The sequence below is a fragment of the Neofelis nebulosa genome, chromosome 3, assembly GCF_028018385.1.
Source record: "Neofelis nebulosa isolate mNeoNeb1 chromosome 3, mNeoNeb1.pri, whole genome shotgun sequence".
NCBI classification, from domain to species: domain Eukaryota; kingdom Metazoa; phylum Chordata; class Mammalia; order Carnivora; family Felidae; genus Neofelis; species Neofelis nebulosa.
Window position 1 is genome coordinate 50,405,339 of NC_080784.1, and position 27,616 is coordinate 50,432,954.

Genomic DNA, 27,616 nt, shown 5'->3' on the forward strand with positions numbered 1-27,616 from the left:
AGTTATACATAACATTACTGTTCTTTGACATCTTTTAATTTTTGGCCTTACTTATTTCATTAATGTCAAATGTCCCATACTGAAGAATGTTATTCTTGTCTCTTTTAAAGAATCAAGTTTAAACTGTTGTCAGTTTCAAACTGCACCTAGAACAGACACTGATGGTTGTAGGGAGGAAAAAGAGCTAAAGAAGCTCCAGTGGTGACAGCTGCCATTACTGAGTGCCTACCCTGGGCCAGGCACTTTACCCAGGCTCTTTGGTTTCACCCTGCAAGGCAGATACTGTCTCATGATCCTCTTCTTCCATTTCAGCAATGTGAGGTTCAAAGAGGTTAAGTAACTATAGCTACTTTATTAAGAGCTGGGATTTTAACCCAGATGGGCCAGACTTCAGGACTGTCTTTTCTAGGAAATTACACTAGCCCCATGAGAAGAGTGATTGTATCTTCTCCAAGCGTGAAGAAGTGTAATTCTGTCATTTCTCCAAGCTCCCTTGCTGCAGATGTTTTCTCCCTCAGCCCAGTGCTGTCAACTCAATGCTCTAGAGCAAGAAAGCTAAACTTCTCCCTCTTCACTCATGCAGTCAAAAGGCCATCCCCTTAAACGGTTTTTCCTTTTAAGCTTTAGTTCAAACTCATTAGTGGGTAAAAAAATTAATTGAGCAGGTTGAGACTAGCTTTTTAAAAACAAAACAAGAGGGCACAGCGAAGAGTATGGGTATTTTTTGTAAATTTTTGTTTTAGTTACATAAATGTATGCAATATGGAATAATGTAGTTCATTCTGAGGAGAGTGGTCAATAAAGTCTGAAAAAACTGTTAACATTTCATGACTCAAAAAGAGCCATCTTCGGCCTCAAAAAACATAATAGATATGTTTCCTCTATTCCTAAATGTGGTAAAAATGTACAGAAAATGAGCTTTTCAACCAAGTCACAGATTATTTTTACTTGACATAAACTAGCATAGGTTAACCTGATTCGTATCACCCTAAATCAAATGATACCACAAAAACTCTTAATAAAGTTAACTTTCTAATCAGCAACAAATGGTCCAAGAGGCTCTAATGTTATTTGATATAACTAAATTCTAGGAAAGTAAACCCACTGGAGTTAATGGGCCTAACTAGTAGTAGTTAGTTGAAAACTCATATCCAACCAACCATGTGGGGTAGGGGGAGGGGGCAATTGACACTTACCTGTTAGAAATTTCAAAATCAAATGCTTTTGAAAACTTACTTTCATATTTATCCTTTCCCATGTAAATAGTGTAAGCAGATGAATTAACTAAGACAAAACAAAAATATAAAAAACAGTTAGATAACTTCATCCCCAGCAAAACTGCTTCATGGGAAAATCAAGTGACAAATGCTTCGATTAGGGGTTGCAAGACATGGCCTGTAGGTCAGATCCAGCCCTGTCTTTGGACAGCACACAAGCTAAGAAATGACTTCTACATTTTTAAAGAGTCGAAAACACAAAATGAAGAAGAATAAAGCTACAGAGATGTGGCTCACAAAGTCTAGAATATTTACTACTGGGTCCAAAGAGGAAACGTTTACTGATCCTTACTATAGAAGCTACTTCCCTACTTTTATCAGGACATAGTTTAATACAACTCCAGTTTAGTCCTATAATTTTGACGTCTTCAAAAGAGTTAAAAACAAAACGAAACAAAAAACCCAACCTTCACCTCAACCATTTAAAAATAGGTTCCTATACTTAGCTAAGCCTTTTCATTATTTTATTTAGCCAATATTAGTTTTTTCCAGGTGTGCTACACATTATAATGGGCTCCTAACCTATTCTGGGGAAACACGGTTTTCAAACATCTTCTAAATCAGTGATTCTGAACCCTCATTACACATTAGAATCACCTAATTGTGTCCCAGCTCCATTAAGACTAACCAAATCCAAATCTCTGGTGGGTAAGCAATAGTGTTTTTTTAAAAGGATCTCCAACTATTTCCAATGTGAACTCAGTGTTAGGAACTCAGTGTAAGTCAAACTGAATATTCTAGGTATGGCTTACCTTAGAAATGACATTTGCTTTACTAAGCTAGTGTCTTTTAATGTAGGCATCTTCCATCTGGGGTCAACTAAAAAGTTAACTTTCCTAATTGAAATTCTATCTGGGTTCTGGGCTTCCAAGCTAGTCTACCAAAACTTGTTTGACCCCATTTGTAGCAAAACTCCTGAATTAATGGTCACTGGGCCCCTAGTCTGGGCAGTTTGTTGACTGTCACTAGACAGCACAGAACCAGGATGTGTGAGTGGAGCTCTAAAGGCCAGGGAGCAGCACTCTTTCATTTATAAATTCTTAAATAAATTGCCTGTACTTCCAGTAATGAGAAGCTCTCTAAATTATCATAGTTGCCTCTCTTGGGGAGGGAAAAATCTCATATCCTTCAGTCAACAGTTATAATGACTACAACCCAAAATTACTTGGAAGTAGTTGAGAGAACTAATTGGAAAGGAGAGAGTATTTGCATTCACAGAAATATCTGCCTATAATTGAGCATTACATTAGCTTGGTAAGGCCTTAGCATAGCCAGAACAGCCATTATAACAAATACCAGAAGTGCAGAAATAAAACCATTTCAGATTCTCTCTGCACGACCTAGCAATATTCACCCTTTGATCCTACAATGTCACCATTAAGTACATACTATAATTACTCTATCAAGCAATGATGTTCTTTTTACAAACTAAACACTCATTAATTGAGACTGGTTAAACACACTATAGAATATCCATAAACAAATACCAGGCACCCACCGAAAAGAAAAGGTAGCAGCAATTAAATAGAACAGCATTTTTGTATATATAAAGCAAGATTCAATTTGTAAAAAAATGAATATATAGTTGTATGTACATGTTTACAAATATATTTTTAATATATGCACCTATTTTCTGTATATGTATGGAAAAATATACATATAACTGTTAATAATACTTACCTTGGCTAGCTCACTTATGAAATATATAGATGGTTTTGTAATCAGACTGAAAGTAATTTTTAAAATGATTAAAATAAAATAAAGCTGTTTGTGCAGGCTAAACCATCTAAATTACAGCCAAGAGAACGACACACTATTGTTTGGACGGTTGACCTATAAAATGAGGTGATTAAGAACATAACTCAAATGAAAACTGAAGAATATTCTACAAAATAATTCAACAACAGTGTCATGAAAGGCAAAGGCTGAGCAACTGCTCCAGATTAGAATAGACTAAAGAGTAATGAATGACAGTGGAATGCAACAATGATTGGTAATTGCCCTTTGTTATAAATGCATTAGGACACTAATGCAAACTGAACAAAAGCTGCTGATTATATCATAGTATTGCTGCAATGTTAATTTCCTAATTTTGATAATGAGGAATGTTTTGTGATTTTAGAGGGTGGGGGGAACCTGAAGTATTTAGGGGTAAACTGCAAATTACCAACAAATGGTTCAAGAAAAAAATGTCTGTGTGTTTGGAGAGAGAGGTAAAGAGAAAGGAAAAGAAAGAAACAGAAGTTAAAATGTTAGAATCTGGGGGAGAGGTTATAAAGGAAATCTTTTATTATTTTTGAACTTTTCTTAAAGACTGAAATGGGTCAAAATAGAAAATTAAAAACAAAAAGGAGCAAGAAGTCTCAATGAAGTTCCTGTCTATGTTAATAAGGATGAAAGAAAAGTAAATTGAATTATTCTAGTACTTTTGTTATTCTTGCCCAAATAATATGTTTGATTAGTATGGGAAGTAATTATCTTGAAGGTACTGGATTCAGGTATAGCACCAGTCCACTTTAGAGACTCTGATAATTTCATAAATTACAGAACAATCTATCTGGAGATAGACACAATTAAAAGGTACTAAAAGTACAGGAGGACTCAATGAGCTAAGTGCTGATACCTTGTGGGTCCATAAATCAGATGGTCTTGAATTAGACAGTGGAAATATAGAAAGGCTAGTGTTTCATTATTCCATTATGACAGGGCATGAAACATGAATGAAGTTAAAGAGATTTTAGTCAGATACTAATTTTAAAAGGAAAGGCAGAAAAACAAAACAAAACAAAAAAACCCTCAGATTTTCTCCCCATTTAAAAAATGTTTAAACAGTGGGGCACCTGGGTGGTTCAGTGGGTTAAGTACCTGACTTCAGCTCAGATCATGATCTCACAGCTTGTGGGTTCAAGCCCCACATCAGGCTCTGTGCTGACAGCTTGGACCCTGGAGCCTGCTTTAGATTCTTTGTCTCCCTCTCTCTGCCCCCCCCCTCAAAAATAAAATAAAATATTAAAAAAATTAAAGAATATCTTTAAAAATTTTTTTAAATGGTAAACCATAGTTGGTTGAAATGCTTGGCTATCTATAAGAAGTCATTTCCTGAAGATTCTGTATGTTCAAGCTCTTTTCTGTAATGGAATTATGTAGTTTTACCACTATTTAACTGAAAAGGTTATAATTTTTCCATTAACTTTGTAGTTTTAAAAGATTTGCTGCACAAGTGCATTTTTGTTAAAGACCAAATATTTTTCCAACAGGAAGCAACTGTGACCTTATAACAGAAGCCAATGAGAAAAATATGACCCATAATCTGTGGGCACCTGGGTAAGTATGACTAGTGCTCAAAAAATTTAGAATGGTTTTAAGGAGAATTAGGCAGCTAGCATAAAATACATTTAGTACCTATATACGCTGCCTGTATTTTTTTTAATGTTGATTCATTTTTCAAAGTGAGCAGGGGGTGGGGGGGAAGAGAATGGAATAGAGGAGCCTAAGTGGGGTCTGTACTGACAGCAGAAAGCCTGATGCGAGGCTCAAACTCACAAACCAGGAGATCATGACCTGAGCTGAAGTCAGACTCAACCAACTGAGCCACCCAGGCACCCCCCCCCCCCCCCCCCCCCCGCCCAGCCTGTATTTTTTTATTGCATTGTTGAGCCTGTACGGATATCTGTGTTGTTGGGAAGCTAAAAACTGATGCAAACAGAACAGAAAAGACGAAGGATGAAAATGCTACCAGGGGCCTGTAACGATTTTTCAGGCTAGTGTGAATTTTATTTTTGATAATTTTAATAATATGGGTAAGACAAGCCAAATCTATAAAGGCAGAGTATGGCACACTGTGGCAGTCTAGACTACTGAACAAAATGGTGCGATGTGGCAGTGTGATGGTATAGGAGGGGTGACTGGAAGCTATCTGTATTACAGATTCCTTGGGTCTTACTGTTCTCATCTTTACAGTATCACCCTATTCGAACCCACACAAACAACATGGAACTAGTTAAACTTAAATCTCACCTTTTACAAGCAAGAAGTGAGAGTAGCAATAGAATAGCATGCGTTTTGACTAAGTTAAAAAAAAACACACACACACACACATTAGTTTATTCAACAAGCATTTATTAAGTGCTATCAGCCAGGCACTAGGCTAGGGAAACAAGATAAGGAGATCCTGCCCCTGCCCTCAAGAAGTTTACACTCTATCCAGATCAAGCAGACAGCATTTAATACTATATAAGAGCAACGCCAAAGGTACACATGCGGTGTTAGTGGTGTGCCCCAAAGAGGTTTATCTAAGCAATCTCGGGGGGGGGGGGGGAGGGAGTAAGATCGGGAAAGGCATTTGAAAAAGATGGGCCAGAGTTGTCTTAAGGAAGTTAACTGGGGATTGACCAGGCAAAGGGAACAACATAAGCAGGAAAAACGAGGTCCAGACCGTAGCATTTCCTGGGAACTAAAAGCACCCTTTTCTTGTCAGCCAAAGACAAATCAGAAACACTATCACATGTCAATTTTTGATATCTGGGACATCAACTCTGCCTCTTTTTATTGTTTTCTGTTGCCTTCCAAGCCCTACCACCCTATCCTAGAACGGTACGGTGCCCTTCCTGTAAGGCAGAGTTCTTGGCAGGTATTTCCTTTCTCCCTCAAAGTGGGTAATTACCAGGACGCGGCCAGAATAAAGGCTAAGGAGGTGAGGGTGAGACCTGGGATGGGGGTGTGAAAAAGCCCACAAACTCTGCCCAATTCCAGATAGCGAAAGGAGGTCTCTCCAAAGGAAAAGAACTTCCGAATGCAAAGACAGCAGGTGTGACTGTCCATTTACCTCCCCGCAGGCCGTGGTCAGGGGCACACGGGGACGACAGGGACAGACCCAAGTGGGGACCGAGAAGGGGAGGGAAGAAGCACCCAGTGACGAGGAGGCGCTTTAGGCGAAGTGCAGGCTGAACAGCAGCCTGGGGGTCCCGGCTTCGGAGCCCCGTTGTCGAGCTGTGACTGAGGAGGTCACGGCGCCCACTCACCGCTGCTGCTGGTAAAGTAGAACACCATGATCCCGGCGGCGGCACAGCGACTCCAGCGCGGAGTAGGAGCACTCAACTCGCAAGATACCAGGATACCAGAAGCGCGGAGGCCGCCTGTCCCCCGGAACTCCTCGCTCACTTCCGGCGGACGTCGGGTCGCGTCGTAACGCCAGCCCGTCGGCGCCATCTTTAATCCTGGCGAGGAGGAAGTTATAGGCGGGCTAAGAGGCTATATTGGCTTGGGGGTTGAGAAGGAAAGATGGAGCTAGGGCAATTCGCTAGCCCTAGCGAATTGTGGTTGGAAGACACAGCGAGAAAACTGTCTTCTTGAAAGAAAAACACCTTTGGCCGACTTTATTTGCAGAACTTTCACCGAGTGGGCAGTCTTATCTTGAGGCTTATGTATTGGTTATATCTGCCACCCATCACCGCCTTATGGGTTCCCTGGCAGCAGAAACTGTTTGCCTTCTTCACAGGTGTTCACTGTGCTATTCACAGTACTTGACACTGAGTAGAAGCTCATTTTACTTGGAAGTGAACCCGAATTCCTCCACCTTTCGCATTCTAGTTCCGCCGCTTGTAAGGCGCTCTTTGAGCACACTGTGCTTCACTTACCTAATCTGCTAAATGGAGATGAATAGACCAACTAATACATAGGTTATCTTGCTAAGGTTAAGTAAGTTAATAGGCGTAAAGGGTTTAGAACTTAGTGCTCAACCAAAGTGGTTTGTTAGTGATATTCCCCAGAGGCATATGCTTATTGAGGTTTGGACTCTTGGACTGTTCTGCCTTTAAATCTGAGATCTCCCATCTATTACCTGTGTGTGATAGGGCAAATTCCAAACCTCGAACCTCGAGATCTAACTGCTTTTGTCAAGTTGGAATAATTGTACTCACGTAAAGCTCCTCAGCAGTTAGTTTTGACCTGATTTTTTTCTCTTCATTCCAACAGACTATAGTCTATTAAGTGAAGTGCATCACTTAACTAAGAATGTGCCAAAGCCTGTACCAGGAGTTAGTGATCCAAAGATAATAACAGCAGCTGACAACCCAGGAGTACTCTAAGAACCATACGGCTTCCCAAAGCAAGAACCTAAGCTATATTCTATAAATAGTAATTGTTTCTAGGCCCTCAGTTTTATTCTCAGTAAAATAGGAAAGATAATACATATCTCAGATTGTGACAAGAAGTGAATGAAATAAAACTCGTAAAGCGTGTGAGACTGCCTGGCACATCACAGATGTTCAGTGCCATGATTTAATTTTTTAAATTTAAGTTGAAAAATAAAAAAAATGAACTAGAAATCTAACGTTATTACCAATAAAAAAAAAGTTAAACTAAAGACAAAGTTTTAAATGTGGAAGATAACTGCCTCGAAAATCTTGGGGAGACTCCTTTGCAAAAACATGCTAAGCCAAGCGACCCCAGAATGTACCTGGAGTTCAGGAGGGTGTCTTTATTCTGCCGAAAACTACATTTCCCAGAATGCATCTAAACAAGACCACGGGAGAGGAGCGCTGCGCTGCCGCAAGGGATTATGGAAGGCGTGGATTCCCAGCGGGGAGAGTGAGTTTCACCTGCCAAGGGCGGGAGAATGTTTGGAGACCGCCTTTCGCACCGACCCGGCCAGCGCTAGTGAGCGACCAATCACCGAGCCAGCCCCCTGGAAGGTCTGAAAAGCGGCGAATCAGAACGCAGAGGCTTCAGCCTTCTCGGGCGCGCGGTAATTTGAATACAGTGGAGGAGACACTGGCTCCCCTGGAGAGAGGTCGCCGGCTCTGAGGTTCAGGTGAGTGCTGCGGCGGGCCGAGGCGTGGGGTGGAAGACCGAAGAGAACGGGAGACTCTGTGGAACGTGGGGGTGCATGTCGAGGACAAAGAGCTTTAGCTCAGGGCTTGGCTGCTGGTGACCGAAGCCACCCACAGGTTCTCCGCACTTAGAGGTCACAGGGTTTCCATCTTTCTGACGCACTTTTCTGTCATGCCTTCTCTCATTCAGCCCCAGAAGAGTTTTCTCTTAAGCCGCGGCTGGACATTGAGTTCCAGAGACCCTGGTTTTCCTTTTAACCTTGAACGTGCTTGTGTAATACTTTTTTAAACGTACCTGATCCGAAGGAAGGGGAGGGGAAACCTTCTGTTGAGCCAACATACCATGCTGTCTCATGCTCGAGAATGAACGTGCATGATTTTATTTTCAGCAGCCTTAGGAGGTCCGAGGATTTTACAAACTAGGAAACAAGCGGCTTGCTCAAGGCTCCTCAGCCTGGAAAATGGGAGGGGATTATGCTAAACCCGTTTTCTTGCTGAACTCTGAAGGAAAGGCTAGAAACTGGTCTCTGCCTTCACTGAAAAGTCAGGCTGTTGGGGAAGACTGTTAAACCAGCAAGAAAATGCCTTAAATGGCATATTAAAGAAGTGTGGGGTCTGGCGAGGGCAGTCACAGGAAGATATCCTCACAGAATATTTTAACTTGGTGTGAATTAATCAGGCTAATTAAAGAGGAAACTGTGCCCTGAAATGGGGTTAAAAAAAATACTTCCTCCTTGGGAGGATTATTTTCCAGCCTGAAACAGATGTACTAATTCTTTTATTTCTTGTTCCTAATTGTTACTGTGATGCAGTGTTTTCCTTTTTTTTTTTAACCTCCATGGCTTAAATGTTTATTAAAGTGATTTGCTTTTTAAAATACCCTCACCCATCTAAAAACTTTTTCACAATTTAAAAAAAAAATTTTTTCTTTTTCCACGTTTTTTATTTATTTTTGGGACAGAGAGAGACAGAGCATGAACGGGGGAGGGGCAGAGAGAGAGGGAGACACAGAATTGGAAACAGGCTCCAGGCTCCGAGCCATCAGCCCAGAGCCTGACGCGGGGCTCGAACTCACAGACCGCGAGATCCTGACCTGGCTGAAGTCGGACGCTTAACCGACTGCACCACCCAGGCGCCCCACTTTTTCACTCTTAAAGTAAAATTTTGATACGGTGATTTTTATACAAATTGGATACATTTGGTTATTATAATTTTCCTATTGGTTTTAGGAGTTCAGTTAAGAAGATGTCAGCTTTTACTCCAAGAAAAAAGAAGCAGCGTTCTTTGAGCTGTGACAAGTGAGTCTCATCTTATGGGTAGAAACTCTTAAAAAAGAAAAATCCAACCTCTTGTCTGTCTTATCTTCTCTCTTCTATTTCTTAAAATTTCCACTATTCCACTTGTCTGCTCCTTGTGGCTATAGTATATTCTTTTTTTTTTTAATGTTTATTTTTGAAAGAGAGAGAGAGCATGAGTAGAGGAGGGGCAGAGAGAGAGAGGGAGACAGAATCTGAAGCAGGCTCCAGGCTTTGTGCTGTCAGCACAGAGCCAGATGCAGGGCTCGAACCTACAGACTGAGATTAAAACCGAGCTGAAGTCGAACGCTTAACCGACTGTGCCACCGAGGCGCCCCCACTATAGTATATTCTAATTCTAGTCTGGAAATATTGTAAGCTTTCAAAATTAATTATTTGGTGCCTTTGGAGAGAATCAGAAAGAGCTGTTTTCTATGACTTGGAAATGTATGTCAAATCTTTTATTTCCTTGCTCCTCTCAGCTCTCTTATGTAATAACTAACATAGTGTTTTTCATATAGTACTCATCTTTGAGCATTCTTTGAAAGTCTGCTCACTCAGTGCTTACTACATGTCTTAACAGGATATAAATTACTTCCCACAGAATAGGCTTGAGGTCAGTTTATTACATAGAACTAATCATTTTAGGGGACATGTAGCCTGTCAAGCCAGGTGAGCTATAACTCTATGGGCTATAATTTGTATATGGCCACAATTTAGATATAGGTTTAAAATGTTTTTTAATGTTTATTTATTTTTGAGAGAGAGACAGAGACAGGGTGTGAGTGGGGGAGGGGCAGAGAGAGAGGGAGACAGAGAATCTGAAGCAGGCTCCAGGCTCTGAGCTGTCAGCACAGAGCCCGACACAGGGCTCGAACCCACCAGCCGTGAGATCATGACCTGAGCTGAAGTCGGCCACTTAACCGACTGAGCCACCCAGGCGCCCCTAGATATAGGTTTTGAAACATACACATACACATACCCACATGATATCAAATCCTTTTTTTTTTTTTTTTTTTTTTGAGATTATTTTTGAGAGAGAGTATGTGTGCAGGTATGTGCCTGCAAGCGGGGGAGGTGCAAAGAGAGAGGGGACAGAGGATCTGAAGCAGGCTCTGCACTGACACCAGAGAGCCCCATGCAGGGCTTGAACTTGTGAACTGTGAGATCGTGCCCTGAGTCAAAGTTGGATTCTTAACCAACTGAGCCACCCAGGCACCCCAAATCTTCTTTGTTAACAGTGTTTATTTTTGCAAACATTATCGGGACCTTATTTTTGAAAGATATTTGAATGCTTTGGTAAAGACAAAATTTGAGAATCCTATTTTTATTTACATATGTGGGTATGTATGTATTTTTTTAATGGGGCAGAGGGAGAGAGAATCTTAAGCAGGCTCCATGTTCAGCGAAGAGTCCTATGTGGGGCTTAAGCTCATGATCCTGGGATCATGACCCGAACTGAAATCAAGAGTCAGATGCTCAGCTGACTGGGCCACCCAGGTACCCGGAGAATCCTATTGTTAAACTGATAGACAATGTTTATGCATGGTTATTTGGTAGAGAGGATTGTTTTTAGTATGACCTACCAGTATAGTTGTTTATTACTTAGTAGTAGATTGGCATTAAACTGAAGCAAAATGATACTTATCAATGGACTTTGTTTCTTTTCATAGCCTATTATCAGACATCCCATCAAAGAAATTAATTTTGGACTTTGCTGAAAACGTATTTCCATCACCTGATCAAAAATACATTTCCCAAAGCAGTGATAGCAATGAAGAAAAGGTACTTTGCTCTCAGCAAAGCCATTTCATTTCAAGTCCACTCAAAACAACTGAAAAATCCAGATTGGCATCTGCAAATCAAGGTTCACCATTTAAATCTGCTGTGTCTACTGTATCCTTTTACAACAAAGATCAGTGGTATCTGAATCCATTAGAGAGAAAGCTGATAAAAGAGAGTAGATCCATTTGTCTAAAAACTAATAATGAAGATAAATCTTTTCCCATTGTGACAGTCTGCTCCAAGAAGATAAACAAAAAGCCACAAAAGTGTTTAACTTCTAAATATCAACCGAAATATAAATGTATCAAGCCTGTATCAAAGAATTCTAAAAAATCCAAGCAAAATCGAGTGGCCTATAAGCCAGTTGTGGAGAAAGAGAATAAATATTACTCAGCTCAAAATAATCTGAATGCTCCTCGGGTTCTAAGCCAAAAAGTCAAACCACAAGTTACACTCCAGGGTGGAGCGGCCTTTTTTGTTAGGAAAAAGTCCTGTCTTAGAAAATTGTCTTCAGAAAACAAGCCATTACTGGAACTCACGCAAAAGAATCCATCAGAAGTGATTGAAGATTCTGATGTAGAGACTGTCTGTAAAAGAAAAGGTTTTGAGACAAGGCAAGTGCCAAAGTGCTTGTTACTAGAAAAGGAACCGAATGTTGAACTGCTTTGTGCAAGAAGTAAAAATGGAGAGAAATTAATAAAGGTAAAGAAAACCAAATATGTCACTTTAAAAACTAAGTTGGCTATCTGAAAAAACTTCAATATACCAAAGATAGATATATATATATAACATGGCTGAACAAAATTTTGGTGTCTTTGCAGCCCAGAGGACTGCTTTTATTAGCCAAATAATATAGTTTAATCACTAGAAAGAATTTAGAGCAGGTGCAATGATGGGACTTTTCTCCTTTTTTTGGCTTAAGGAAGCCTACAACATTTTTTTGCATTAAGGTATACATTTCACTAAATCCCCTTATTACTAAAATCCAGAGAAGCTTAGCGATTTTTATTTGGTAGTGTTTTTAGAATGTAGAAATAACAAAACTTAGGTAGTGGATTTCCAGCATATGGACATAATTGTTTTTTGTTTGTTTCAGCTTGTTATTTAAAGTACTGGATTATTCCACAAAATTTAAATTAAAAAAAATTTTTTTTAATGTTTATTTTTGAGAAAGAGGGAAAGATGGAACACGAACGGGGGAGGGGCAGAGAGAAGGAGACACAGAATCTGAAGCAGGCTCCAGGCTCTAAGCTGTCACCACAGAGCCCAGTGTGGGACTGGAACCTATGTAGTGTGAGATCATGACCTGAGCCAATGTCGAATGCTTAACTGACTAAGCCACCTAGGTGCCCCTCCATAAAATTTAGAGAAGACAAAGTATTAAAAAAATTTTTTATGGGGGCGCCTGGGTGGCTCAGTCGGTTAAGCAGCCGACTTCAGCTCAGGTCATGATCTCGCGGTCCGTGAGTTCGAGCCCCGCATCGGGCTCTGTGCTGACAGCTCAGAGCCTGGAGCCTGTTTCAGATTCTGTGTCTCCCTCTCTCTGACCCTCCCCCGTTCATGCTCTGTCTCTCTCTGTCTCAAAAATAAATAAACGTTAAAAAAAAAAAAAAAAAAAGAATTAAAAAAAAAATTTTTTTTATGTAAGCCCACTACCTAGAGATAATCACTGCTCATGTATAGTTGGGTTTTGGTTTATTTTATGTAGTATGTTTTCATGGTTGCCATTCTATGCTTTTTCGTTCTTGCTCATATTTGACACAGCCAGCCTGGACTAGTGTTGTTTCCTAGAAATAGGATACCAAATTTACAATTTTCTAGGGGGAAAAAAAGGTGAAAAATGTTTAACTCAATATATTTTAAATGTTACCATTTCAATATAATCATAACAAGTGATTAGTGAGGTATTTTTTTAGTTTTATTTTTTATTTTTTAAAATTTACATCCAAATTAGTTAGCATATAGTGCAACAATGATTTCAGGAGTAGATTCCTTAATGTCCCTTACCCATTTAGCCCATATACCCTCCCACAACCCCTCCAGTAACCCTCAGTTTGTTCTCTGTACTTATGAGTCTCTTCTGTTTTGTCCCCCTCCCTGTTTTTATATTATTTTTGTTTCCCTTCCCTTATGTTCATCTGTTTTGTTTCTTAAAGTCCTCATGTGAATGAAGTCATATGATTTTTGTCTTTCTCTGACTGACTAATTTCATTAGCATAATACCCTCTGGTTCTGTCCACGTAGTTGCAAATGGCAAGATTTCATTCTTTTTGATTGCCAAGTAATAATACTCCATTGTGTGTGTGTGTGTGTGTGTGTGTACCACATCTTCTTTATCCATTCATCCATCGATGGACATTTGGGCTCTTTCCATATTTGTCTATTGTTGATAGTGCTGCTATAAACATTGGGGTGCATGTGTCCCTTTGAAACAGCACACCTGTCTCCTGTGGATAAATGCCTGGTAGTGCAATTGCTAGGTTGTAGGGCAGTTCTATTTTTAGTTTTTTGAGGAACCTGCATACTGTTTTCCAGAGTGGCTGCACCAGTTTGTATTGCCACCAACAATGCAAAAGAGATCCTGTTTCTTGGCATCCTCGCCAACATCTGTTGTTGCCTGAGTTGTTAACGTTAACCATTCTGACAAGTGTAAGGTGGTATCTCACTGTAGTTTTGATTTGTATTTCCCTGATCATGAGTGATGTTGAGCATTTTTTCATGTGTTGGTTGGCCATCTGGATGTCTTTGGAGAAGTGTCTGTTCATGTCTTTTGCCCATTTCTTCACTGGATTATTTGTTTTTTGGGGGGTTGAGTTTGATAAGTTCTTTATAGATTTTGTATACTAACCCTTTATCTGATATGTCACTTGCAGATATCTTCTCCCATTCGGTTGGTTGCCTTTTAGTTTTGCTGATTGTTTCCTTCACTGTGCAGAAGCTTTTTATTTTGATGAGGTCCCAGTAGTTCATTTTTGCTTTTGTTTCCCTTGCCTCTGGAGATGTGTTGAATAAGAAGTTGCTGCGGGCAAGATCAAAGAGGTTTTTGCCTGCTTTCTCCTTGAGGATTTTGATGGCTTCCTGTCTTACATTTAGGTCTTTTATCCATTTTGAGTTTATTTTTGTGTATGGTGTAAGAAAGTGGTCCACATTCATTCTTCTGCATGTCACTTTCCAGTTTTCCCAGCACCACTTGTTGAAGAGACTGTCTTTATTCCATTGGATATTCTTTCCTGCTCTGTCAAAGATGAGTTGGCCAAATGTTTGTGAGTCCATTTCTGGGTTCTCTATTCTGTTCCATTGATCTAAGTGTCTGTTCTTGTGCCAGTACCATACTGCTTTGATGATTACAGCTTTGTAGTATAGCTTGAAGTCTGGTATTGTGATGCCTCCTGCTTTGGTTTTCTTTTTCAAGATCGCTTTGGCTATTCGGGGTCTTTTCTGGTTCCATACAAATTTTAGGATTATTTTTTCTAGCTCTGTGAGGAATGCTGGTGTTACTTTGATAGGGATTGCATTGAGTATGTAGATTGCTTTGGTTAGGATTGACATTTTAACAATATTTGTTCTTCCTATCCAGGAGCATGGAATCTTTTTCCGTTTCTTTGTGCCTGCTTCAATTTCTTTCATGAGCTTTCTATAGTTTCAGTGTATAGATTTTTCACCTCTTTGGTTAGATTTATTCCTAGGTATTTTATGGTTTTTTGTGCAACTGTAAATGGGATCAGTTCCTTGATTTCTCTTTCTGTTGCTTCATTGTTGGTGTATAGGAATGCAACCGATTTCTGTGCATTGATTTTATATCCTGCAACTTTGCTGAATTCATGAATCAATTTTTGCAGTTTTTTGGTGGAATCTTTTGGGTTTTCCATATAGAGTATCATGTCATCTGCGAAGAGTGAAAGTTTGACCTCCTCCTGGCCGATTTGGATGCCTTTTATTTCTTTGTGTTGTCTGATTACAGAGGCTAAGACTTCCAATACTGTGTTGAATAACAGTGGCGAGAGTGGACATCCCTATCTTTTTCCTGACCTTAGGGGGAAAGCTCTCAGTTTTTCCCCATTGAGGATGATATTAGCATTGGGTCGTTTATATATGGCTTTTATGATCTTGAGGTATGCTCCTTCTATCCCTACTTTCTTGAGGGTTTTTATCAGAAAAGGATGCTGTATTTTGTCAAATGCTTTCTCTGCGTCTGTTCAGAGGATCATATGATTCTTGTCCTTTCTTTTATTGATGTGATGAATCACGTTTTTTTCCAGATATTGAACCAGCCCTGCATCACAGGTATAAATCCCGTTTGGTCGTGGTGAATAATTTTTTTAATGTATTGTTGGATCTGGTTGGCTAATATCTTGTTGAGGATTTTTGCATCCATGTTCATCAGAGAAATTGGTCTATAGTTCTCCTTTTTAGTGTGGTCTCTATCTGGTTTTGGAATCAAGGTAATGCTGGCTTCGTAGAAAGAGTTTGGAAGTTTTCCTTCCATTTCTATTTTTTTGAACAGTTTCAAGAGAATAGATGTTAACTCTTCCTTAAATGTTTGGTAGAATTCCTCTGGAAAGCCATCTGGCCCTGGACTCTTGTTTTTTGGCAGATTTTTGATTACGAATTCGATTTCCTTACTGGTTATGGGTCTGTTCAAATTTTCTATTTCTTCCTGTTTCAGTTTTGGTAGTGTATATATTTCTAGGAATTTGTCCATTTCTTCCAGATTACCCATTTTATTGGCATATAATTGCTCATAATATTCTCTTATTATTGTTTTTATTTCTGTTGTGTTAGTGGTCATCTCTCCTCTTTCATTCTTGATTTTATTTATTTGGGTCCTTTCCTTTTTCTTTTTGATCAAACTGGCTAGTGGTTTATCAATTTTGTTAATTCTGTCAAAGAACCAGCTTCTGGTCATTGATCTGTTCTACTGTTTTTTTTTGTTTTTTTTTGTTTTTGGTTTCGATAGCATTAATTTCTGCTCTAATCTTTATTATCTCCTGTCTTCTGCTGGTTTTGGGTTTTATTTGCTGTTCTTTTTCCATCTCCTTAAGGTGTAAGGTTAGGCTGTGTATCTGAGATCGTTCTTCCTTCTTTAGGAAGGCCTGGATTGCTATATACTTCCTCTTATGACCGCCTTTGCTGCATCCCAGAGGTTTTGGGTTGTGGTGTTATCATTTTCATCGACTTCCATATACTTTTTACTTTCCTCTTTAACTGCTTGTTTAGCCCATTCATTCTTTGGTAGGATGTTCTTCAGTCTCCAAGTATTTGTTACCTTTCCAAATTTTTTCTTGTGGTTGATTTCAAGTCTCATAACGTTGTAGTCTGAAAATATGCACAGTATGATCTTGATCTTTTTGTACTTACTTAAAGGGCTGATTTGTGTCCCAGTATATGGTCTATTCTGGAGACCATGTGCACTGGAGAAGAATATATATTCTGCTGCTTTAGGATGAAATGTTCTGAATATATCTGTAAGTCCATCTGGTCCAGTGTGTCATTCAAAACCATTGTTTCCTTGTTGATTTTTTTATTAGATGATTTGTCCATTGCTGTGAGTGGGGTGTTGAAGTCTCCTACTATGATGGTATTACTATCAATGAGTTTCTTTATGTTTGTGATTAATTGACTTATATATTTGGGTGCTTTCACATTTGGTGCATAAATGTTTACAATTGTTAGGTCTTCTTGGTGGATAGACCCCTTGATTATGATATAATGCCCTTCTGCATCTCTTGATACAGTCTTTATTTCAAAGTCTAGATTGTCTGATAAAAGTATGGCTACTCCAGCTTTCTTTTGTTGACCATTAGCATGATAGATGGTTCTCCATCCCCTTATTTTCAATCTGAAGGTGTCTTTAGGTCTGAAGTGGGTCTCTTGTAAACAGCATATAGATGGATCTTGTTTTCTTATCCATTCTGTTACCCTATGTCTTTTGATTGGAGCATTGAATCTATTGACGTTTAGAGTGAGTGATTAGTGAGATATTTTAAATTCTGTTTTTGGTACTAAGTCCTTCAAGCCCATGTTTATTTTCACTTGCAGCATATCCCAGTTGGAACTAGCCATGTTGCAAATTCTTCTTAGCTACTTGTGACTGGTGGCTACCCTAACAGACCGTGTGGGTCTGACACTTTCTATTATTGACCTCTTATCAGTAATTTACCAGAGGAAAGTTTCCCCCACCCCAGGTACCTGGGGCAGAAAGCAATTGAGACTTTAAGAAAGGCTGTCTCCCAGTTTGGGGCTTGCATGTCTGTGGTGACTTGTTTATACTCGTCACAACCTATGCAGCTAGAGAAATGATAGGCTTTCACATGCTGTTCAGTACATTCTGAGGCTTATTTATTGAGCAGTTCAAACTCTCTACAGTCCTTGCCCTCCTCACCACCTCCTCTCTTTATCGTTCTTATTGCCTCCTCTCAAATTCAACCCCAGTTGCTACCTCTTGTAGTCATCTAAATTTCAAGTCTCAGTAGCAAAAATTATAAATTGGTGGCCAGTAGGCCACATCCAGCACGTGGGTGTTTTGCTAGGCTTACATAATGTTTAATAAAAAAAAAAAAATATTGAGCCAGCGTTCTAAAGAAATGGTGTTTCATGAAAGTTGAAGTCTGATGTATCATGAAAAATGGAAATCTGACCAAGCTAAGCTTTCATTCCTCTATAGCAAACTCTTGGGACAGATTATCAGGCTACCATTTGACAGGTATGAGCTCCACTAAATCAACGTGTGTGTATGTATTTAGATCAGTCCAGTTTTGCTATGAATCAGTTTCACTTACCTGCTGTGCTTGTAGGCATTTAAGTTTGCAATCCCTACTAAATATTTCTGCCTGCTTATCAAGTGTTGCCAAGTATATTGTTAAATGGAACATGTTCTTGATGGCTAAGCCATGACACTCTGATTTTATTCATTCTTCATATTTTTTTCTACCAAAAAACACCCCTGTGTCTTGATTGGAGTTTTGGTGATATGAGTGTATAAGTTTATCAAAACTGATATATCTGCACTTCACATAAATGCACGTCAATTTTTTTTAAATGTACAATTTGCACTAAAATTCTTAGTTTAGCAAAACAAAGTGGTGGGGGGTTGCTGTCTGCATTTCCACCCATCCATCTCCTAGTTAGTTTTCTATTTGGTGATGAAGATACGATCTTCATACAGTGACATGATGAATTCTCTGCAACACTGTCTTCTCACTTTCTTTTTTAAACTTCATTTTCAGGGGCTAGGTACTGGGTTCTGTCTAGTTTTCAGTAATTTTTGAGAACCTAGGCTTTGATCATCTTACATTTGTGGAACTGAGCTCAGCTCAAGATTTTTTTTTTAAGTTTATTTATTTATTTTGAGAGAGCACAAACGGGGGAGGGACAGAGAGAGAGGGAGAGAGAAAATCCCAAGCAGGCTCCACACTGTCATTGCAGAGTCTGATGCGGGGCTCCATCTCAGCCAACTGTGAGATCATCACCTGAGCTGAAATCAAGAGTTGGACACTTAACCGACTGAGCCACCTAGGCACCCCACTCTACTAGTAGTATTCATCTCTACTAGCTAAGGATGACTCCTCTTTTCATTAGAGGGTACATCACCTTTCCCCAACTCATGGAGCCCTGAGAAATGGCAAACTGATGCGTTGTCCCATCTCTGCTGAGATGTAATGGTCTTGAATAGGAGTTCTTTTTTTTTTTTAATTTTTTTTTTTAATGTTTACTTATTTCTGAGATAGAGAGAGAGACAGACAGAGTGTGAGCAGGGGAGGGGCAGAGAGAGAGGGAGACACAGAATCCGAAGCAAGCTCCAGGCTCTAGAGCTGTCAGCACAGAGCCCGACACGGCTCCAACCCCCAAGCTGTGAGATCATGACCTGAGCCAAAGTTGGACACCCAACCAGCTGAGCCACCCAGGTGCCCCAGGAGTTCTTTTTTAATCAAAAGTTTGTTTTTTTTTTTTCCCTTTCCTCCCAAGCTGTATATTCTCTTAAGTCTCACCAGATTAGTAGTGTTAGTGAAATATTTCAGAATGCTTTCCCTTTGTCTTTCCCACTTCCCTGCTACTGCCCAGCAAGTGGGATTTAGAAGCCTCTCCAGCTAGTCCAGAATGTTCTTTTTCTTTCCTTGCTGCCTGTTTTTAAAGCTTATGACAGAAGGTTGTCCCTTCCAATTTGGTGGTTGCTGGGGAAATTTTTGCCATTTTTACTAATTGTTTGGGTTTTTTGTTTTGTTTTGTTTTGTTTTTTACTTATTATCATAGAAGGAATGTTCTGTAGTCTTCATCCTGTTATCTCTATCAGGAAATAGATGTTTTGACAGAATTAAATATGCACACTCTGTTATGTACATTTCATAAATATAGGGGAAAGTATCCTTAAAATAGTCTGAAAGTTGAGGATTTAAAGTCAGTTAAAAAGTGTAATTTGTAATAAACTAGGTATTTTGTTTTAGAAATAGATCTGTGGGGATCCGTTCATGAAATAGAAAATCGTTAAGAATTAGAGTTTTTTTTAATTTTCCCTATTCATTTTCAGGATTCATCAGGTGGAGTAGTTTCTTCAAGAGAATGTAAACCTAATGAAAATAAATGTTTTCCTTCAGAAGATTCTCTCAGTGAAAACAAGGCGGGTAAGTAAGATAAAACTTCTCAAAATGAGTTCATGTAATTCATTACATGTGTCGATATGGAATTCTGTACAATAATGTTTTTTTTATTCAGTATGTGTACTTCTATTTGTATCTTTATGTTTATCTCAGTGACACTGTTTTCTGTAGTAAGCAGTGTAGTGCAGTTTGAAAACGAGGAAGGTAAGGCGACCTTAGGCTGGAATTTAAGACAAAATACTGATGCATAATTGGTCTATGGGATATAGCCAGGGTACTTAAGCTCCCTAGAACTTGGTCTTTTCATTACGCCTACTCTACCTGTCTTTTACCCAAAATAATAGAAAGGAGTAAAAACAATTTATGTTATATATTCATCATCAAAACTCTACTGTAAGTAAGCATAATTTATGAAGCCATCAAAAGGACACTTGGGCATCAGGAACCTTGGGATTTTGTCTAGGTCTGCCACTAATTAACTATGTGGTCTAGGGATGAGATCTCTAGTCTTCATTTTTAAATTTCTCTTAGTTCTGAAATCCCATTACTAACTTGTAATGTCATTGTTCAATTAAACAGTATTTACTAAACCATGAATATACACAGAGGTTAACATTCTACTTACCAACCAGATTCTGGATAACTTTACTTTGTTGGTTATAGCTGTAAGTTTGAAAATAAATTAAAATTCTTGGAGTGTATATATATTGATTACAGTGAGAAAACTGCAGTTCACAGGAAGAAAACCGATAAAACAAAGAGCATAGTCTGGAGCAATAATAGCCCTTAAGAGGACCTAATGATATATAGAGAAGGATTGTTCATAATGATAATTCTGAGATACGCTGTTAATAACTAGTATTTACTAGGTGCTGAATATGTACCAGGCAGTGCTAAGTGTTAGTATGTGTTATGTTTCCTATGGGTTGTGCTATTACTGACCTAATAGAACATGTAACAGAACAACAGTGGCTTTCTCTTTACAGTAGTTAATAAAGTTTGCTTTTAAAATAAATTTATTTTAGGGGTGCCTGGGTGGCTCAGATGGTTAAGCAACCAACTCTTGACTTTGGTTCAGGTCATGATCTCAGAGTTCATGGGTCAGCACATCGGGCTCTGTGCTGAGAGTGTGGAGCCTACTTGGGATTTCTCTTTCTCTCTCTTTCTCAAAAAATAAAAAAAAGTGAAAAAAAATGAAAATAGATTTATGTCAGTATACTAAAGTCCATTTAAAGAAAAACATTTCATGAACAAAAAATAATACAGAAGGCACAAGGATATGGCAAAATTCATAAAGGTACTATACAAATGGTAAAGGATTGTAACAATACAGTTTATCATTTCTCACAACCTTAGGAAATGAGTTCGTATGCCCATTTTATAGAAGAGGAAACAGACTTAGGTTAAGTAACTAACCCACAGCAGATCAGACCTGTCTTGGCCTTGTTTCTAGAGAATGAGCTCTATTTTTCAATGCAAAGTTAAAAGTTTGCTTTTTACTCAGTAGCCCGCTTGTCCCCTATTTTTCTCTAAACAACTACTATTTTAGCTTTGGCTTTTTTTTTTTAATAGGACTTTTATTTTGTAATAATTTTAGATTTATAGAAAAGTTATAAAGACAGTACAGAGAGTTCCTGTATATTACTCCCCTCATTTCTCCCATTGTTACTATCTGATATCAACATTGTACTTTTGTCAAAACTAAGAGACTGATACTAGTACATTACTATTAACTAAGCCCTAGACTTTATTTGGAGTTCAGCAGTTTTCCATCAATGCCCTCTTTCTGTTCTACAATCCAGTCCAGGGACCACATCGCCTTTAGTTATGTCTCCATAGTATCCTTCGGTCTGTGACATTTTCTCAGTCTTTTCCTTGTTCCATGTTTTTCATGATTTTGACATTCTTGAGTACTGGCCAGTTATCCTGTATCATGGCCCTGAATCTTGGTTTGTCTGATCTTTTCTCATCAATAGAATGGAGTTAATGGGTTTGGGGAAAGAATGCCCCTGACGTGAAGTACCCTTCTCACCACACTGGATTGGGGGTACTGGTGTCCATATGACATTATAGATATCCATGTGACATCACTTGGTCAAGGTCAAGTTTGTCAGGTTTCTCTACTGTAAAGTCACTCTTACTCCTTTTCCATACTCTGTTCTTTGGAAGTAAGTCACCAAGTCTAGCCCATCCTTTCATGGAGGGGATTAAGCTCCATCTTCTGGGGGAGTGGAGATATTCACATATATTATTTGGAATTCTTATGTAAAGAAGTGTTGTCTCTTTTCTCCTAATTGTTTCCTCCATCTTGAAGTAAATGGAGTCATGGACACTTAATAGTATGGACTCATGAATATTTTATATTTTGGGTTGTAATCCAATACTACATTATTTATTCTGTTCACATTGTTCTAGTTTTTACCAATGGGACATCTTTTCAAGTCATCCTCTTTGGCATGCCTTGTCCTTTTGTTTCTTTTGAGCACTTCTTTATTTTCTGGCACTACAGGGTATTCCAGCCTCATGTTGTATTTTCTCTGCCCCAGTCCTAGAATCAGCCATTTCTCCCAGGAAACTGGTGTGTTCTGTTAGGCTTCTATTTAGAAACCAAGATCTGGACTTAGTGTGCTCACTGCTCTGGAGTGTTACTGCTTCTAGGCCTTCTCAGCAAACAGAGCTAGGAAATATACATATGCATACCATGTATGCACACATCTATAATTGTTTCTGTATCTCTCCATCTGTACATATACTAAATAAATGTAAGTTCAAATTTGCTGTCCCAGTCTCTAATCCAATACCTCAGGGTTTATCCCATCCTTTCTTGTTTATCCATGGCTTCCCTTAGACAGGGAAAAACCTTTCCACTATTCATTACCTACCCACTTAATTGTTCAGTCCCAGTACACCTGCACAATAGTTTCAGAATCGTTAGTTCATACTCCTGTGAGAAATATTTACCAGTTAGAGTCTAATATTTACAGTCCTTTTGTCTTTAGCCTTATAATTTCTAATTAAAACACAGTTTGATAAAGATATTTAGGTCAGCTGCCCATTCTTCCCCTACCTCCTTCATCGCGGTCATGCCACCCTGTTCTAATACACAGTTAGATTCATTCGTCACAGTGTGCATTCCATCCTGGGATCCCTCAACGTCATGGCTGATGTTTAAATTTATAAAGTTCAACTTAATGTTTTCTTTCATGTACTGTGCTTTTGGTGTTATATGTAAAAACATATCCAAACCCAAGTTGTTGTGGAGTTTTCGCTCACATTTTCTTCTAGAAGTTATATAGTTCTACATTTTACAAATAGATCTGTGACCCATGGTGAGTTAATTTCTATAGAAGAGTGTTGTTGGGTTTTTTTTTTTTTTGCATATGACTGTCCAATTGTTCCAGCACATCTGTCGACTCTCCTTTCTCCATTTAATTACTTTTTCTCTGTCAAAAATCAGTTGACTGTATGTGCGTGGGTGTGGTTGGGGCTCTCTATTTTGTTCCATTGATCTAGACCATACTGTCTTGATTATTTGTTAAGTCTTGAAATCAAGTGATTTCAGTATTTAGGTCTTATTAACATTTAAAGTTTTATGATTTAAAGCTTTGAGTTTATTTTATAATACAAAATTACTGTCATTTTTTTCCCCAACCAGTTTCTCCTGATTCTGTTATCTACCCGATCTTCAGTGTGTCTTCAGTCAATACAAAAAGGTAAGGATTGCTCTTGTTTTAATGTTTAAGGTTTATTTAATTGAGTCCTTCTGGGTATCTTTCTTTCTTGCACTATGTAATTTGGAGAGTATTTTTTTTTCCTCCCCACTAAGGGGATATTGAGAATAAGATGAAATCAGGCCCTCTCCTAGAAACTTCATAAGAACCTAAGAGTTAAGAGAAGGGAAATATCTTTATGGGTTTGAGTGATAATAATTGCTAACATTTTTATACAGTACCTGACCCATAATAAATAGTTTATATCCATTATTTCACTTGATTCTTAGAACAGCCCAGAAGATTGATACTATTAATAATTCCATTTTCAGCTGAGCAAACTGATAGTAATTCACATCTCTTAGAAGCAACAGCTCTTAGCAGCCACAACTAGAATCCGTATCTGAATTAAAGCCCATTCAGCTGTATTGCCTTTCCTGGGTGATAGTATATTAATGATAGTTCATGTTTAATGAGCATTTACAACCTCATGATGTAGGTACCAGTGTTACCCCATTTTATAGACTAGGAAACTGGCCAGAGGAGTGAGTAACTTACAGCAGCTTTAGTGCTGTTAGAAATCCTGGCTAAAAAGGGATACAGGAGTACTGATGCATAGGGGCACTTGTACCCCAATGTTTATAGCAACACTCTCAACAATAGCTAAATTATGGAAAGAGCCTAAATGTTCATCAACTGACGAATGGATAAAGAAATTGTGGTTTATATACACAATGGACTACTATGTGGCAATGAGAAAGAATGAAATATGGCCTTTTGTAGCAACATGGATGGAACTGGAGAGTCTTATGCTAAGTGAAATAAGTCATACAGAGAAGGACAGATTCCATATGTTTTCACTCCTATGTGGATCCTGAGAAACTTAACAGAAGACCATGGGGGAGGGGAAGAAAAAAAAATGGTTAGAGAGGGAGGGAGCCAAAACATAAGAGACTCCTAAAAAATGAGAACAAACTGAGGGTTGATGGGGGGGTGGGAGGGAGGGGTGGGTGGGTGATGGATATTGAGGAGGGCACCTGTTGGGATGAGCACTGGGTGTTGTATGGAAACCAATTTGACAATAAATTTCATTAAAAAAAAAAATCCTGGTTGAAGCTGCCACTATGCTAGTCAAAGCTAAGACTGGGAAGAGGAGAAGCATGAATGTGAGAACGATAGGCTAGAAAGCTCTGGCAAAGAAGTATCTTATGGTCTTAACATCTTCCTAAGTAGTTTTGGTACTTCTGTCCCCCCTTGATGATAAATAGCTGTATGTATTGAGCAAGGAACTTTCTAGCTGAGTTCTACTTTTAGGGTACCTCCATCACCTCAGAAATTGGGTTGGGTAGCAACTTTCCCTCTTTAAAGGCCATGTTCCTAGTTTTTTGCACCTTTCTGTTTTTTCATCTATGTCTTCTTTCATGACTATTTATTGAGGATTGAAATCTACCACAATTAGCTGATATAAGTGTATAAACTAATTAATCTAGCCTAAGGAGATATGAAAATACTATTGGTTGGATTGTTTGAAATTTCTCTTTATGTAGGACCCAAAGGGTCAGATCTCGTCAATCACTTGTGGTTTAATCTATGACTTTTACTTTAGGCAGATTACACATTCTCCAGGTTCATTGTCTCACGTTCATTTTTTGTTTATTCACTCATTTGGCAAACATTTATAGAGTGCTATATGATATTGAACTATTATACTGAGTTTTGGAGATGTGAAAATAAATAACACATGGTCCTATCATGGAAGTTATGATTAGAGGAGGACGGGCATTATAATAAAATGTTAAAATTGCTAAGATAGAAATAAAGAGATTGTGGTCATACATGCAGGGATGGGAATTTGCTGAGTTACTCAGCAAAGGTTGTATAAACGGCACGAGTCAAGCAGCCTAGAGAGTGTGTTTTGTGTTACGGGCACATACCATTAGTGGTTTGTCAAAGCAGTTCAAGAGCGTCACGTCCAGCACTTTTTTTTTAATGGAATAATGCATTTCTCACAGTTATTTATTAACAGTAAGTTATTTAGTAAAACTTTCTGGTTTTAGTTTTATATGTGTATCTATATTGGTCATAACGTAAAATAAATTTCTTACCGTCAAATGACAGGATAGTTTGGCTTAGCTTAAAAAACACTGGACACTTATTTTTCTAGTGTTTTGTTTGTTTTTTTTTTCTTGTGAGTTTTCTCTGAATCTCTTGCTTTGGTCACCTGGTTTTTTTTCCTTGCCTTTATTTTTTTTTTTATTTTTATTTTTTTTTAACCTCTACTCTCCACAGATTTTTATTCCTTTGGTCCTTGGAAAACAAAGGTCCTTTTATTATAAGACTTGGGTTACAAACTCAGGGCCTATAGAGATTGGGTGGAGATTGGAGCCAAATGGGGAATGCATACCTCAAATAAAAGAGCATGCATTGTGTTAGTTACATTCTTTGAGGAAATAATGGTCTGGTGATCTTACAGTGTCTCTTGCAATATTGGAAATACACATTTTTAAGTGAGATCTCTAGATTTTAAAATATTGGTAGCTAATCCACAGTTTTATTTATTTTTTTAATTTTTTTTTAACGTTTATTTATTTTTGAGACAGAGACAGAGCATGAACAGGGGAGGGGCAGAGAGAGAGGGAGACACAGAATCTGAAACAGGCTCCAGGCTCTGAGCTGTCAGCACAGAGCCCAATGCGGGGCTCGAACTCACGGACCATGAGATCATGACCTGAGCCGAAGTCGGATGCTTAACCGACCAAGCCACCCAGGCGCCCCTAATCCACAGTTTTAAACACTGTAAGCCAATCAAAACATATCTGCGAGCTGTATTTGGCCCAAGAGCCTCCAGTTTACCACCTCTTTAGGCCAATCCCCACATTCTTTCCTAATTGGAACAGGTTGCCTCAACAACATCTATCCAGCCAAAATATTTTTTTCCTAAGTTTGAAAATAGTGGGGTGATGCTTTAGGTGTGAGGACAAGTGAATATATTAACCTCACTCACTGCCCAAGTATAGAGTTGTTGGATATAATATACTGGTAGCTGACTTCCTGTGGAACTGTGAGATTCAAGAATAGAATCTTCTTATTTGCTGTGGCGTTACAGGGATTTCTTTATGCTTAGGGTAAGCATTGCCCTAAAATTCAGTAAAGCAAAAAATAAAAAAGTAAAATCACTTTTTAAGAGTTAAGTCAACTGCTATTCTTTACTAGTTACCTTGAGTAAGTTACTGATCCTTTCTGAGTGGGCCTCCGGTTTCTCGTTGTTCTGAGCCCTATTGCTTCATTAAGTTATTGTCAATAGAAGGCATTAAAAATTGCAAGGTGCTCTGCAAATGTTATAGACATAGCTGTTTTCATCGTAATTTCTCAGACATTTCAATTTATTAAATAATGTTTATTAACTTTTATTTCAAAGATCTTTAGTTGAACAGTCTTCTGTGGGATCCATCATAACTGCTAACCTCTTGAAACAGATCAATACACAGAAAAGTACTAATACTAGAGATACAAATAAAGAAACAAAAGACCAGCTCATCATTGTGAGTAAATTTAAAAGCTCCTCCTGTATGTGGCTCTCATGTAGAACATGAAGGCAGACATGTTGTCTTAGCAGAGTTAACATGGTTTATAGACATTCTGAGTTGTGTATATGCCAGCTTTGTTGTAGTGGTAGCATTTAAACTAGTCAAGTAGATTTTCAAACTGATAGTGTTGGGCAATGTGTTATGAGATAGGATGGAAGTTAATAAGCCATGACAGTGAATATTCCTGACTTTTCTATATTTATGAATTTATCTGTGCTTTTCTGAACTTTTATTATGTACTGTATTTTTTATCAACTTTGGGGGCAAAGAATTTTAATATTCCTAATCACTTAAGGAAAAACACTATATAATGAATATACAAGTCCTGGGATTTTTGCCCTGCCTCTTTGAAACAAGGCTTTTTCAGGTCTCTTCACTTAAGAGCTTAATAATTATGCTCTATTGTTCATCTTAGCCATTATCTTTATGATTTGATTTGATTCCTTCTTAGAACTATGGGTCAAGCGAAAGAATCTTGATTTTTTTTTTTTATACCATCAAAGAGACCATTTCACTTCTTGCATCAGTTTATTGCATT

At 38.5% G+C, this 27,616-nt stretch overlaps 2 protein-coding genes across 4 annotated transcripts in view; one reads left to right on the forward strand and one right to left on the reverse strand.

Moving 5' to 3' along the window:
* CCDC25 (coiled-coil domain containing 25) overlaps window positions 1-6,444 on the reverse strand; it is a 38,887-nt gene extending 32,443 nt beyond the window's left edge. Inside the window, exons 1-2 of one of the 3 annotated variants that reach the window (XM_058720752.1) lie at window positions 6,299-6,444; window positions 1,237-1,284 (exon numbers count right to left, since the gene is read on the reverse strand). In XM_058720752.1, coding sequence (XP_058576735.1) covers window positions 1,237-1,284; window positions 6,299-6,326 — 76 coding nt within the window. In that variant the 5' untranslated portion in view covers window positions 6,327-6,444. Of the gene's footprint in view, window positions 1-1,196; window positions 1,285-6,298 lie in introns of those variants that run through there. The other 2 variants (XM_058720753.1, XM_058720754.1) reach the window with 2 other exon arrangements.
* A 1,372-nt stretch (window positions 6,445-7,816) lies between these two features.
* ESCO2 (establishment of sister chromatid cohesion N-acetyltransferase 2) overlaps window positions 7,817-27,616 on the forward strand; it is a 29,764-nt gene continuing 9,964 nt past the window's right edge. Inside the window, exons 1-6 of the mRNA XM_058720755.1 lie at window positions 7,817-8,088; window positions 9,337-9,405; window positions 11,076-11,889; window positions 19,712-19,805; window positions 23,437-23,494; window positions 26,910-27,033. Of these exons, the coding sequence (XP_058576738.1) occupies window positions 9,353-9,405; window positions 11,076-11,889; window positions 19,712-19,805; window positions 23,437-23,494; window positions 26,910-27,033 (1,143 nt within the window). The 5' untranslated portion in view covers window positions 7,817-8,088; window positions 9,337-9,352. The remainder of the gene's footprint in view (window positions 8,089-9,336; window positions 9,406-11,075; window positions 11,890-19,711; window positions 19,806-23,436; window positions 23,495-26,909; window positions 27,034-27,616) is intronic.